This window comes from Cinclus cinclus, chromosome 2 (genome assembly GCF_963662255.1).
Source record: "Cinclus cinclus chromosome 2, bCinCin1.1, whole genome shotgun sequence".
In the NCBI taxonomy this organism is placed as follows: Eukaryota; Metazoa; Chordata; class Aves; order Passeriformes; family Cinclidae; genus Cinclus; species Cinclus cinclus.
The window spans coordinates 24,737,441-24,750,721 of NC_085047.1; the positions used below are offsets into that span (position 1 = coordinate 24,737,441).

Genomic DNA, 13,281 nt, shown 5'->3' on the forward strand with positions numbered 1-13,281 from the left:
CGCGGGGTGAAGATGAAGCTAAAGCTTCTCGGTGCCGGCGGCGGGCGGCTGGGCTCGCTGGCGGGGCTGGGCCGCAGCGGGGCCGGCGCACTGGCGCTGCCCGGCTGCCTGCTGTACACGCGGACAGGCGCGGCGCCGCACCTCACGCACGACACGCTGCGGGAGGTGCGCGGCGTGCCCGGCGTGGCGCACATCGCCCTGCCCGCCCTGTGAGTAGCGCGTCTGGGCCGAGGGGCCCTGCTGTTCCATCCAGCAGGATGGTGGGGGTGTGGAGGGAGGTGCAGAGCCGGGGTAGGAAAGGTGGGGGGAGGGAAGATGGAGGGCTGCGTGATTTTTAGCGTGTTTAGGCCAAACCCGTCGTGGTGACTTCACAGTCATCTCTCTGAGGTGGGCAGCAGAGTGGGGGAGGTGATTCTGCCCCTCTGCTCTACTGCACCCCACCGAGAGTGCTGCATCCAGCTCAGGAGCCTGCAACATAAGAAAGATGTGAGCCTTTGTGGTCCAGGTCATTTGGAGCACCACTGAGATGCTTAGGGGCCTGGAGCATCGTTCCTGTAACAACAGGCAGAGAAGTTTGGAGGTGTTTTAGCCTGGAGAAGAGAAGGTTCTGGGGAGACCTTTTACCAGCCTTCCGATACCTAAAGGGGGATTATAGGAGAGATGGGGACAGATTTTTAACAGAGCCTGTTGTAGTAGGAAAAGAGGTAGTGGGTTTAAACTATAAGAGGGTATCTCTTGAAATGAGGGTAGTGAACCACTAGACCAGGTTGCCCATAGAGGTGGTAGGTACCCCATACCTGAAAACATTTAATGTAAAACTGGAGCAGCAACTAACTCTCAAAACTAGTTAAGTTGGAATGGAAAGGAAAGATCAACATGGAAAAGCTTGTGCAGTTGTTGGATGATGTGAACACATTAATGGTGCTCTCTTCATGCTGTCTGTCAAGTTAGTGGTCCCTGGTCAGCGCAGGTAAAAGCTTTACTTTTTTGCAACAGAATTGAATGCCCCAGGTTGTGAGCTGATTCTTGAGCTCTGTAACTGACATTTCATTCCTTCTGTCCCTTCTTCACTGCCTGGCAGCTGGATGGCAAATACCAGTTCAGTGTCAGACAATGCATAAGTGTGTGTGTGGGGGGGAAAGCCTTAGATATGAGACCACCAATCTCTTTAGATAGTTGTCTGTTTAGTTTATGTGTTCCTATGTCTGAATTGCAGGGCAGAAATTCATGACGTCCTGGAAGAGTATAAAGAAGGAGCAGCAAAATTTATGGGTAAAGTACAAGTATTTGCTTGTATATATGAGAGATAATGTAGGTGGATCCCACTAGAACATGTTCAGGCAGTACAGTAGGCAGAAAGATGTAGGCTTTGCGCATTTAGGGATTTTCTCACTCAGAGTGGCCCTAGGGAAGACTTGAAGTAGTATGTAGTCACTAATATGGCCAAAAATCCTTCAATCAGGCTACAAAGTGATTTCTATAATTTACAGACATTTCTTAGTGTATGGAATCTGGTACATTTTGCAAGATAAAAAAAAAAAGAGTTGCCAAAGCTTGTTTTGTTGTAGGTTTTTTTTTTTTTTAAATCACATAAAAATTTGGGACATACATTTAATTATATATTTAAAAAAATATGATTTGGCTTTCCAAAGGAAGTTTGCACCCAACTTTCAATAATCTTTGCTTGTTTGGAGCAATTTACTCCTTCAAGAAAAATTGAAAAATGTCTTTTTCTGGAACTTCCTGGAGGCTTTACAAGTTTCAGTAACTATATCTGAAGAGAAGGCTGAGACATACTTTTTAGATTTCTGAGGTTTGAAACCTCCAGTCTGGCAGGGATGATAAATTTCTCATTTATCTAGCTGATACATTCTCTCACTCTCCTGTTTTTTCTTGTGAGGGTGGTAAGCCAGTTGAACAAGTTGCCCAAAGAAGTTGTGAATGTCCCATCCCTAGAAATGTTCAAGGCCAGGTTAGACAGGGCTTTGAGCAACATGGTCTAGTGGAAGGTGTCGCTCCCTGTGGGGCATGATCTCAAAGGTCCCTTCCAACCCAAGCCATTCTATGATTTTACTTTGTCCTTCCTTAAAAGTTCTAGGGTTGGGATTGTTGCTGGTTTGGATTGTGTCAGTGTATCAGTTATGAGCTGAGTGGTCAAGGGAGTCAGCTGTTGAGTCTGGAAAATTTTAATAGGTGGAGTATTAATCAAGAAAAAAACATAAATAAATCCCAAAGAAACTATGCAGGCTGCAGAACCAAAGGGCATTATTTGATGCTTTGTTCTGCTGCTGCACTCTTCTCCAGGCAGTTAGTAAAGCTGGGGAAGAAGTCTGCCTTCTTTGGTGCTGAGAGATAGATGAACAGTATTTTCTTTGTCAGAATGAATGTACTTGTGTGGGGGAAAATACCCTGTTCCCCTTTGCAGATCTGCAAGCCACATCTTTGCATTAGCTTTGCTTTGGTTCATGATACTCTGCTCTGCATCTGTCTCTCTGTTTTCAGGTTTGCCAGATGCTGTGCTCTACTGCTCCCTGCATGACCCAGTCACTCCCTGCCCCACTGGCTACAACACTAACAAGGTACAGTAACTGTGAAGACTTGAAATGGTCCACCTAAAGTTCCCAAAAGAAATCTGCCAGTCCTCCTTTCATCTCAGTCACAAACAAAGAGGATTGTCATTTACATGCTTACACCTCTAACAAAATGAAGCTGTACATGTTCTTACTTGGCGGCATGTTCCCTGAATGGTTCCTGAACAGTTAAGTGGCAGTTCAGGTAGAAAGAAGAGCTGTGGACTACCATGCTGTTCTGGTTTAAATGGCAGTAAAAGAAAATACTTGTGTTTTGGCATATTGCTGTACAAGCTTATGCTTATGCCGCTGATAAACAGTAAATCTGAACCCCTGTGTGTATGTTTACATACAGCCTGCTACAGGCCCTCAGAGGGGAAGGACATCAGAATTTTTGCAGGAGGGTGGCTCAGCAGTCCAGGAGTGCATAGTTGCAGACATTTGCCTGTTCCGCCCTACAGGCACACACGCTGCCTGCTGCTTGACACAGCTTCATGCTGGAGCTCCTGGCACCTGCTCAGATACAGTCAGTCCCAAGGCCTCTTTGGGTATGGCCCCATTTGGTGGAAGGTCACTGAGTGACAGAGGATAACTCCGGCCATGCAGCTATCAGTGTATATTCCATGCTGCTGGGATCCAGGCTGAGTACCGTCTCTCTGCAGGGAAGGAATTACCTGGAGCTTGTCCCACTGTTGTGCAGCTTTGAAGTGAGAGCAGCAGTCTAAACCTGGGTGTTGGGAATTTGATTCAGGGTTTTTAAAAAAAGGTGGTGAAGATACTTGTCACCTTGTTGTAAGGCCTTCTGCAGCTGGGTATGTGCTGACAAATACTTATGAAAGCATTTTGAAAGCAATGGTACAGAAAGCTCTGTGCCAGGAAGCCTAGCACTAACTGGATTTAAATAATCACAGGATAATGCTCAGCTCTCTAAGCTGCATGGCTATTTTATTTATTAAAGCAGCTTTTTTCCCCTCGAGAACAGAATGAAGGTAACTAGATGTGATTTCACTCTACCCTTTGGCTCAGACAACTCTGACTTTCCTCTGCCTGCCTTTACCACCTGTTCCTTGATGCTCTCACAATAAGAGGTAGCAGGTACTGTCTGAACAAAATGCATCAGAACTACATACAGCTGCTGTGTTTCAATTATTCTGTATAGATACAAATTTTGGAACTCCTTCTGGAGTTGCTCTTTTTTTTTAGTTGGAAATTTGCAAAACAGTTTATTGCTTTGGAGACTTCTGGTTTTATTCAAATTTGGTGAAATTGGCTGATAAGGCCAGCAGTAATCAGTGTGAATGGATGGACAACAGGCACATGGTATACTTGTGCAATCCTTCTGGGTCTTTGTGGGGACCAGACCAAGAAAAAAGCTTCTGCTCATATTTTTTGCATCCACTGATGAAATTAAATTTGCAAATTATACATGAGAACTGCACTGCTTAATCTGTCTGGCATAGGCTAGGAGAATGTATTTAAACCCTCAGGCCACAAAAAGTGCCCATAACATTCCAAGCTATATGCTGCTTCTGATAGCTGAAAGCCCTTTCTCATTTAGAAAAGCATGAACAGAACTGCACATGAAAAGAGCTGACTTCCAAAGGGCTTGAGCCCTTTTCTTAACCTACTTGAATACCCCTTCAGAGTTTTTGAGCAACAGTTTCACAAGCCTAACAATAATACAACCAAAGCAATGGCCAAGCTACACTCACAGGTTAATTACAGATTCTGCAAAATAGGCTAAAATGTGAACATTTTATGAATCTGAATGTTCAGTGAATTGATGGGTGACATCTGCTAGCCTGGAGGTGTTCAGGTAAGATAACCTCTCTGTCCATGTGCTTTTGAATTCTTTTGAGGATATCACAGAGTAACGATGGAAGATGCAGTCCATGTGTGCTGGCAGGATGGGAAACGTGAAGAGACAGGGAAGATTGTGTGTGAAATCCTAATGCGCATGTGCCATTCCTTACATTATCTTGGTTTGGGCATTTCAGTGCCTTCTAGAGTTGCTGGATTTGGGACCTGAAATAACATGGAGTTCTAAGATAGAGCACTTAAGCTTTTGTATTCTTCCTGGTCTGTATGATTTATATAAACATATACATTCACATGTGTTGTATGAGCTAAATCCTTAGAAGAGGAAGTAGTTTCTTGGGTTTGCATTTTGTGCAGGAAACTAGTGAGTTGTATTGGCCATTGCAGCCTTTGCTGCTTTTTACAAGCTTTTGCTTACTTGATGACAAGCTTGGTGGGAATTCAAGCTTTTTTTCCCCCCTATTCTGCAACTAATTTGTGTGATGAGAGGCCAGCTGCTCTCAGATTTTTAAATATGGAGAAGTCAGTGTTGAGTGGGATGGTTTCACCAAAGAGTATCTTAGAAATTCCAGTTCAGTCATTTATCTCCTTTCATTCATTGTGCCAAGTGCATCTGATTATCTGATAAGGGGAACTTATATAATGAGCTATCATTCCAGTATCTGGTGTTTCACCAGATCAATTATTTTTCTCCTTTCACCCATAAATCTGCTGTCCTTTGCAACTGCTGTTCATCCCTGTTTTTCCTGTGCAGATGGTCTCCCTGTGGGGAAGCTCAGGGCGCATGGAGATGACAGCTTCCAAGTTCATGGACATCCAGCGGGCCATCCAGCCAGACTGGTTCCAGTGCATCTCTGATGGAGACACCATTTCTGGGGAAGCTGGCAGAAAAAGAGCCAAGAAGTCTGTGGATAGGTCACTTTCCTTCTTGGATATATGCCTTCAGCTGCAAGAAAAATTACCGGTAAGTCCCCAGGATACTGAGGCTATATCACTGCAAGAGCTTCTTGGTCTGTGCTGTATCCTGCACCAGCCCCAGGATGTGATTTAGTAGGAAATTGAGTCACATGTGTGTATCAGAGAATGCCCATCTTACAGTCCAGAATGACATATAACCAGTAGCACAGTGAGTTTTCCTTCCTTCCTTCCTTTAGAAAATTATCTTCTGCATCAGGATCACCCCTCATCCCTACTAGTTGAGGAGAACTACACTTGGGATCTTTCTTTCTGCTTTTGGGTTGTGATGCATTTCTTTCACTTACCTTATTATTAGATGCATGGGCAGAGTGGGATCTTATTCAGATTGAGAAAACCCATCCTTTTTGTTCTGAAGTCCCCTTGGTTCCAAGTGAGGGAGGATTTGATAGAATTAGTGCTATTTTTATTTCTTCCAGCAGCTTTGAAATTTCCCTCCTTTTTTGTGGAAGGAGATCTACTATATGAGTCTGCACTACAAGTGAGAACAGGTGGCAGGAGTTGGTGTTTGTTCCCTTCTGAAAGGGAATTCCCTGTGACATCTGGTATCTGACAGCCAGGACAATGGCACCTGCTTTGTATTTTGCACTAACACATCTATTGCTGAGACCCCATCCATAAAAAAACACATACAAAGATGGTGTGTTGTTATTGCCTTCTGTCGGGAGGTGGGAAGAGTGGTATCAGAATTGTCAGTGAGTTAGAGTCCAGGCAAGGAGCAGAATCTTGTCTCTACTAGTCCCATTTCGTACACGTGGACTTCACAGTGCCGTGTGTAAAATAGTCTTACATGAGATGAAACCCCATGGTTCTGGCAAATTCCTGGGAATGTGGGGCTTAAGTAGCAGGCATCTTAAGTCTGGGCTGTAAGATATCTTTCATGTCTCTGGCATAGCTTGCTCTAGCACTCGTGGCTTTCTCCTGAGACAGGAACTACAAGGAAGTGTAATGTTTGGAGCAATTGAAGGTGGAGAGATCTTGGAGGAGAGGCTCAGATCAGCCAGGGAGACTGCCAAACGGCCTGTGGGTGGCTTTCTGCTAGATGGCTTCCAGGGAAGTGCCATGGCCAAGGAGACCAAGTTGAAACTGATAGCTTCTGTCACAGCAGAGCTGCCAGAGGATAAACCAAGGTAAGTTGTGTGGGCAACATCCCAAGAAATCCATCTGTCCTGTTATGAGGGACATCTACAGGCTGCTGTGCGGCTTCCCTGTAGGAAATAATCACTGTATTGCACCACTCTGTGTGTGCCAGGCTGCATAAATTTTATCATTGTCAGGCTGCAGTCTTCAACACTTGTTTCAGATTTGAGCTGCAACTGGCACCAGGCTTTGCTCATGCTGTGAGTTTCCGGAAGGGTTTCTAGGAAGAGTTACAGGTGGGATATGCAGGGTTACTTCTATTTGGTCTTGGAGGCCATGGTTTACTTGAAGTTCAGCTCAAACAAGAATGTTATTATCAAGATATTTTGCAGGGGCTTCTTCTCAGTAAAGCTGTCATATTTCCAGTTCTCTCTGGCCTGAGAACTGGTGGATGGCAGAGAGGGGTGCTGGCAGAACCAGTCAGTGCTTGCTACACAATCTTGGTAGCCATCTCTGTCCTAGAACCTAAGGCACTGAGCCTATGCACTCCCCACGGTGATACAGGCTGGCCCAGAACAGTAGTATTCTCTTCTTGGACAGTGTGGGGCTTATTGCATATATGAGTTGTCAGTTGTGCCCATCAGACCCGTGGCAAGGACTGGACAGGAGTGGCAGCTTACTTGATTATTATAACTGACTAACAGTAACTAAAGACTTCTTGAAATTGTATGCTAATATGTGCTAGTGGTTCAGAAATGTAGGGGTTTCTTTATTGGGTTGAGCTTGCTGGATTGCTCTTCTAGAGCAATGCTTTAGAAATAATATGGTTGCTTTCTTCATCATTTTGTGAAGAGAATAACTGAGGCCCCAGTGTGTTCCTGCTTCCCTCTGCTAGCAGAGCATTGCTCTGACCTAATGGTGTTTAAAAGGAAATTAAATGCAAGAGCACTGTGTCTGGTGTTGCAGCTTATTCTTGCTTAGTGGTGCCCGGGGTTTGAATTTTCCTGACAATTAGGAGGTTTGCTGTCTTGTTGCTATCCTGTCTGGTTGAGCTACTTAAAAGCTACCCTGGGAACACTAGAACCCAATCTGCTCAGCTAACCTCAGTGGCGATTCTGTGCATCTGCCTCATCTATCAAATTGTTTGCTTGTCTTGTTAAGACAAGTGTTTCTGTACTCTTGATATGAGGAGAGCTGGTTAGCTCCAGGGGGTCTTCGAAGTATCTCAAATGAATTTCAGTCCTTGCTCCTGAATCACCCTTGCCATTCTGGCTGGGGAAGTTTTTTTCAGCTCTGTTCTGCCTCAGCATGAAATTCTCCAGAAGACAAAGACATTCTGTGCTCCACTCAAGTACTGGCTGCTTTTTGTGTGATGATAAAGTGATCTTATGAGTGTACTCTTTATAAAGAGTCCTTTCATGTACCTAAGGAGGCTGAAGTTTCTTGATTAAATTTGTTTTCCTTTCCAATAGCATAGGAATCCTTGCAGGAACAAATGTTTGTCCTTACCTGTGCAGAGATGAGTTTTAGCAAGGCTCTGATCACATATGCAGAGCTAGTGTTTTGACTTTTGTGTATCATTTTCTTCCTGTCATGGGAACATTATGAAGCATAAAACAGTCATGCTGTAAACTTCTCATATCCTTGTTCTGTGCTCGTCAATTTGAGTACTTAGAAAAGTGACTAAAAATGGCACCTTGTAACTTCATTTATCAGCCCATGCCTATTTTCCTAATTATCTGTTTAGCTCATTACCCTACATTAACTTCTACTGCTTTCAGCCCAGCCATGCACCTGCAGGAGAGCACACACTGCTCTACTCTTACACTTCACCCACCCTTGGCGAAGCTGCCAGCAGGATCTCTATTACCATTGATCCAGCCGGCCTCTTCTGCCTCTTAGTGCTGTGTCTCAGGAGATGTTACAGCTCATATTTTTGGGTAAATCATTTGAGCAGGTAGAATGTAAAGAGGGAAGACTAAAACAAGGAGGTTTTCTCTTTCTAGATATGTTTTTCATTAGTGTGTTCTCCCCTAGGCAGTTTTCCAAGTGCAATAGGATGTGTCTGTTATCTGAAGGACCTGTATCTTTGACCAGCCATCTATTGCTGTCTCTATTGAGACTCTTTTTAGAATGTCTTCTAAACGGCTAACAAGCAAAAGGGTCCATGTATCTGGAGATTGGTAGTTCATTGGGGCACAAACATGATTAAGGAAAATACCTATTCTGTGGCACAGATGTTATGAATCGAATTGTATTTATGTGTATGTGAAAGAAATCACATACAAATCACTTCAAACACAAGGAACAGAATGGGGTTTTTTGCAGTAAATGAGGGATTATTGCTGTCATATTTGCAGGGCAAATAATGAAAAGCCTGTTATGGACTGGATAGGTTGGAGGTAGAGAAGTGGAAGAGCATGGAATTCTGTGTGACGACTGTTAGCAGTTGCAGAGATAAGTTACATGTGCTGCACATGACCTGGAGGTCTTTTCCTTCAGGTACCTGCTTGCTTCTACTCAGAATATAGTAGATTTGTCTTCCTGTGTGTCTCTTTCAGAATCATTCATGGTATAGGCAAACCAGATGAGGTGCTTGAGTGCGTTGAAATGGGAGTGGACATTTTTGAGAGCTTCTTTCCCTTCCAAGTGACTGAGCGAGGCTGTGCCTTGGTTTTCAGTTATGACTGCCATCCAGATCCTGAAGCAACAGGTAGGCTTCTTGATGGTTGTTGCAGTTTTTACCTTTTATATTGTGGTAAGCATAATTCATACCTGGGAGTTCAGTGACCATTGAAAAAACTGGGATTCCACTACCACATGCTGCTTTTGAAGGCAGGGTGCTTTGGTGTGAAATCTGTTGAGTAAAACTTGAGGCCTCTGAATGTCTCATTAGCCAAAATATGATGATTAAATATTTCTTAAACACCTCCTGAATAGAGGGGTTTACCATTAACAGTGAAGGTTGGATCTACTAAGCGATCTCTAGAATTAGTATGTCTGTTGTAGTAATACATTTTTGAAGTTCTTTTTTCTAGCTGTCAGAAATTTCCCGTTTATTTGGGCAGTTTTCCTCTCTGTTCTTGCATTCATAGGTTTATATGAAAACCAGAATCCTCTGTTCATAACTCATTACAGTGTGAGATGGGGATGTGTATCACCCATTAAAGCACCTATCAAATGCTGTTTCAAGCAGCTGTTTTGTTTTGGCCTATTAAATGTTTTTAATACAGGGAAACATTTTACATTTTTTCTCTTGGGCAGAGCCTAGTGGCTTTTCATGCCTGGATAATTCAGAGCCAGCTGAATAGAACAGAACATCTTGTTTCTTTGTGCTTGCTGCTATTTTTTAACCCTTTTCTTTGTTTGTTGTTCTTTATCTTGTCTTACTTTATTCTTAAATTGTAAGACTCTGGGTAGTGGCATTGATTTCACTATGTGTCTCTTTTAAACAAGGTAGGCATGGATTATGCAAACAGTAATATTGGTATTTCCAGATACATCTCCTTCTCCTTAAGAACAAACTTAAAAATGAAAACCTACAAAATCATGGGATGGTTCTTTATTTTTCAGATAGATACTGAAAAGGCAGATGTGGAACCTACCTCTTCTGAATTAGTGCTACCAGCCTCTTTTGATTCCAAGGTTTTGGGGTTTTTTTAAACAAGAGGCATCTAAATCTCTGAGTGATCACAGGATGGAAAGTAGAATGACTGAATGCAGATGAGTTGCCTGTCTACTCTAACAAAATTTCAATAAAATCCATTTGTTCAGGTGATTGCATTCTATTCAGTATGTAGTTCAGACAAAATACTTCTGACATTTTATAAAGAATTTAGGTCAGTGGAGTGGCAAAAAGTTACACTGTTGTTTCAGCTCTTAACTTTTGATTAGCTTTAGTTGATTAGTTTTCACTTGTCTCTTGCTGTTTTGATTGTCTAAAAGTGTATTTGTGTTAACTAACCTAGAGCAGTTAAAGTAAAATATCTGCTTTGAAAAAGAAAGAGGTGGAAACTTGGGGCAGGAGTTTTCAGTTGGCAAGAAAGTAGCAGAAATATCTGTTCTAAGGTTGCTACCCTTGCTCTTCCCTTGCTCTCTGTTCTAAGGCAGTTGTCTTTTTAATTTAAACAGTTTTAAAACAATATGAGACCCAGGACCTGGAAAAGAATGGTGCTCAAGAAGACCAGGAGGAAGTCTCCAAAGCTGACCCAGAAATGACACCATTTGAGATATCTCTGAAGGATAAAAAGTATGTGAGTTTGTGAGGATGGTATCTGCAGCTGTATGACTAAATATGATGCTTTTGTCCTTTGTATTTATTTGCAACTGGTCAGCAGCTGTATGAGAGACTTCATAAAACATGAAGCTGTTGAAGAAAATACTTCTGGACATGGAATGGAGAGTGTTGGACAAGCATTCTAGCTTTTTATCAGGCAACAGCCTATCTCTGAAGGTGCTGTCTTTTGCCTGACCTAGATCCAGGGGTTTTCTGATCATTTATCCAGCAGACATTCTGTGGTAATAATTATGTCTCAGCTGAAAGACCATAGGTTCACAAAGGTGGTCTGGAAATCACTTTGGTCTTCTACATCTAACTTGGGTCATTTTGAAATGCTAGATTTTATTTTAACTATGTAGACCTTCTACTCTCTGACTCAGTTTGGGCAGCTGCAGAGCAGTTCTGCCATTTCTGGATACTTCACAAAAACTTTGGCCATTGTTACCACTTGTCTTTCCCTCTCTGTCACAGGTACTTCCAGGCTGTGTGAGTAGACAAATGTGTTGCTTTGCTCTTTCTGGGAAATGGTGCATCTCACAGTAGAGTGGAATACTACTTTGTGAATAGTAGGATTAGTAAATCTGTGGTTTTGAGGGCTTTCTCCTTCATAAACTGTGTGATGGCTGTCTTGCACTGCAGCTTTTCTGCCAGGGAAGGCACAGATGAGGCCTCTCTCTGCTGTTATCTGTGATGTAGTCAGAGTTATTCTTACTTAAATGTATGGCCTTTTGGTTCTGAAGTGAGTTCTGGCATGAGGAGGAGGCCTTGGGCTTTCAGCAGCCTTGGTCCCACACCATGGCAGGATGTGGGAACTACATGATCTTTAAGGTCTCTTCCAACCCAAACTATCTCTGATATCTGAAGTCCTTAGTGCCAGTGGTGCTGATCTGAGTTGGCAGCAAATCTGGATTAAGGACCTCAGGACTTTAAGGTTCAGGTCCCTGCAAAAGGCCAGGTGGTTACAGGGGTACTCTTTATTGTTTGTATGGGTCTTCTTAGCTCTGATGTTACCCAATATTGCTTCTTCCTTAGATACCACAATGATTTTGGTCCTTTGCTGGAAGGATGCAGCTGTTACTGCTGTCAGAGGCACACTCGTGCCTACATCCATCACCTCCTGGAGACCAACGAGCTGCTGTCTGGTGTCCTGCTCATGATGCACAACTTCCAGCACTACTTTGGTTTCTTCAGTGCCATTCGGGATGCCTTAAGGGACAGTAAACTAGATCAACTCAAGGAGCTTGTCTTCAGGCAGGCGCTGCAAGGCCTGGCAAATGTAACACTGAGAGAGTGAGCTCAGAGAGGACAGAGGAGCTTGCAGGCTGCATCCTCATCCAGTGGGACTGTATCACCTGGACCAGTAGTAAAATGTCTTTTTTCCTTCCTGAAGAGACCTGACGGAGACATTTGAAGATCTCACTTCCCAGTGGGGAAGGACGATCTTGTTCAAATGTCTCTTTTGGTTAATTGGCTTGGTACATTCTTGGTGGATGGCAGAGCCTGGACGGATCACCAATATGGACTGGTTTTTCAGATACTCAGTGTTGGTTTCCCATGTGCAAGGACAGAGTAATTTAACTTTGTGATTGAGGATAAAGCAGGGAATATACTTAAAATTAATACAGCTGCCTGGAGACTCAGCAGCTTCTTGGGACTCTTGTTTCATACCTGATGGTAATTCTTTTTCTAGAAAAACCCAGTGGTATCCTAATCTCTCATCATGTATCTCCTTGGTGAGAAATCCCACCTCTGTCTAACACACTGTCCTTGTAGCCGTTGCCAGCTTCTGTGTCCTTGGAAAAAACTGGCTGGAAGCTCTGCTGTGTCCAGTGGCACAAGGGACTATATGTGTATTCCTCTCTCAGGCCATCTGCAGTCCAGAATGTTCTCTGGGCCCAGAAGAAGTCTGCCACCTCGGCCTGACTTTGAACATCCCTGCCTCAGGAGTCCCATTCAGTGGCATTAGAGTCAGAGAGGAAAGAAAGTGTTTAATCCATATCCTGCTGTAGAGGTTTTGTTTTAGAACTCTATGCTCTTTTTTCAGACTTTGCTTTGCATTAGTGCATGGGTGACAATATCACTACCACTCTTTCCAGCCACCCTAGCACTGGTCAGAGAGCAGGCTAAACAAATGTCACTGTGAGATAGAGCTGTAGAGGGGAAGTGTCATAGGAAAAGACTTTTAGGAAATGCTCTGGTGGGTCCTTGTTCTAAAATATGATTTAGTTATGTTACATTCCACTTATTCAGTTGGGCTTTTTTACTGCCCCTTACTCTGGAATAATGGATTTAATCATTTTATATTACAAAGCAACAATAAAAGAAATTTATTATTTGTTACACTGGCTCCTCAGTGTGTGACAGAGATGGTGTACCAGAGAGTTTGAACTCAAGATGTCTCCTGAAAACTTGACCTAGCAGCCCGATGGACGACACTATCTTGGAGTAGGTTCTTGTCATGGAGCAGGTTTCCCAATAATTTACTTCAAAAGAATGTCCTAAAAGACTTAGAAGTGTTGAAGACAGCTGCCTGTCCCTCTCCCTGTACGAACTCTATCA

At 43.3% G+C, this 13,281-nt stretch overlaps 1 protein-coding gene across 1 annotated transcript; it reads left to right on the forward strand.

Annotated features, from left to right (window-relative positions):
* The first annotated feature begins 12 nt into the window (after positions 1–12).
* Positions 13–12,016, forward strand: QTRT2 (queuine tRNA-ribosyltransferase accessory subunit 2). The gene is made up of 8 exons (XM_062512630.1): positions 13–209; positions 1,217–1,272; positions 2,503–2,579; positions 5,143–5,352; positions 6,294–6,493; positions 9,005–9,156; positions 10,575–10,692; positions 11,755–12,016. The coding sequence occupies exons 1-8, from the start codon at positions 13–15 to the stop codon at positions 12,014–12,016; spliced, it is 1,272 nt and encodes a 423-aa protein (XP_062368614.1).
* Positions 12,017–13,281: the final 1,265 nt, after the last annotated feature.

Bases quoted from the DNA above. Each gene is read 5' to 3' on its own strand.
- QTRT2 (XM_062512630.1), top strand. From the start codon at position 13: ATGAAGCTAAAGCTTCTCGGTGCCGGCGGCGGGCGGCTGGGCTCGCTG. The intron at 210-1,216 runs GTGAGTAGCGCG...TCTGAATTGCAG, and splicing joins CACATCGCCCTGCCCGCCCT to GGCAGAAATTCATGACGTCC. The intron at 5,353-6,293 runs GTAAGTCCCCAG...CTCCTGAGACAG, and splicing joins AGCTGCAAGAAAAATTACCG to GAACTACAAGGAAGTGTAAT.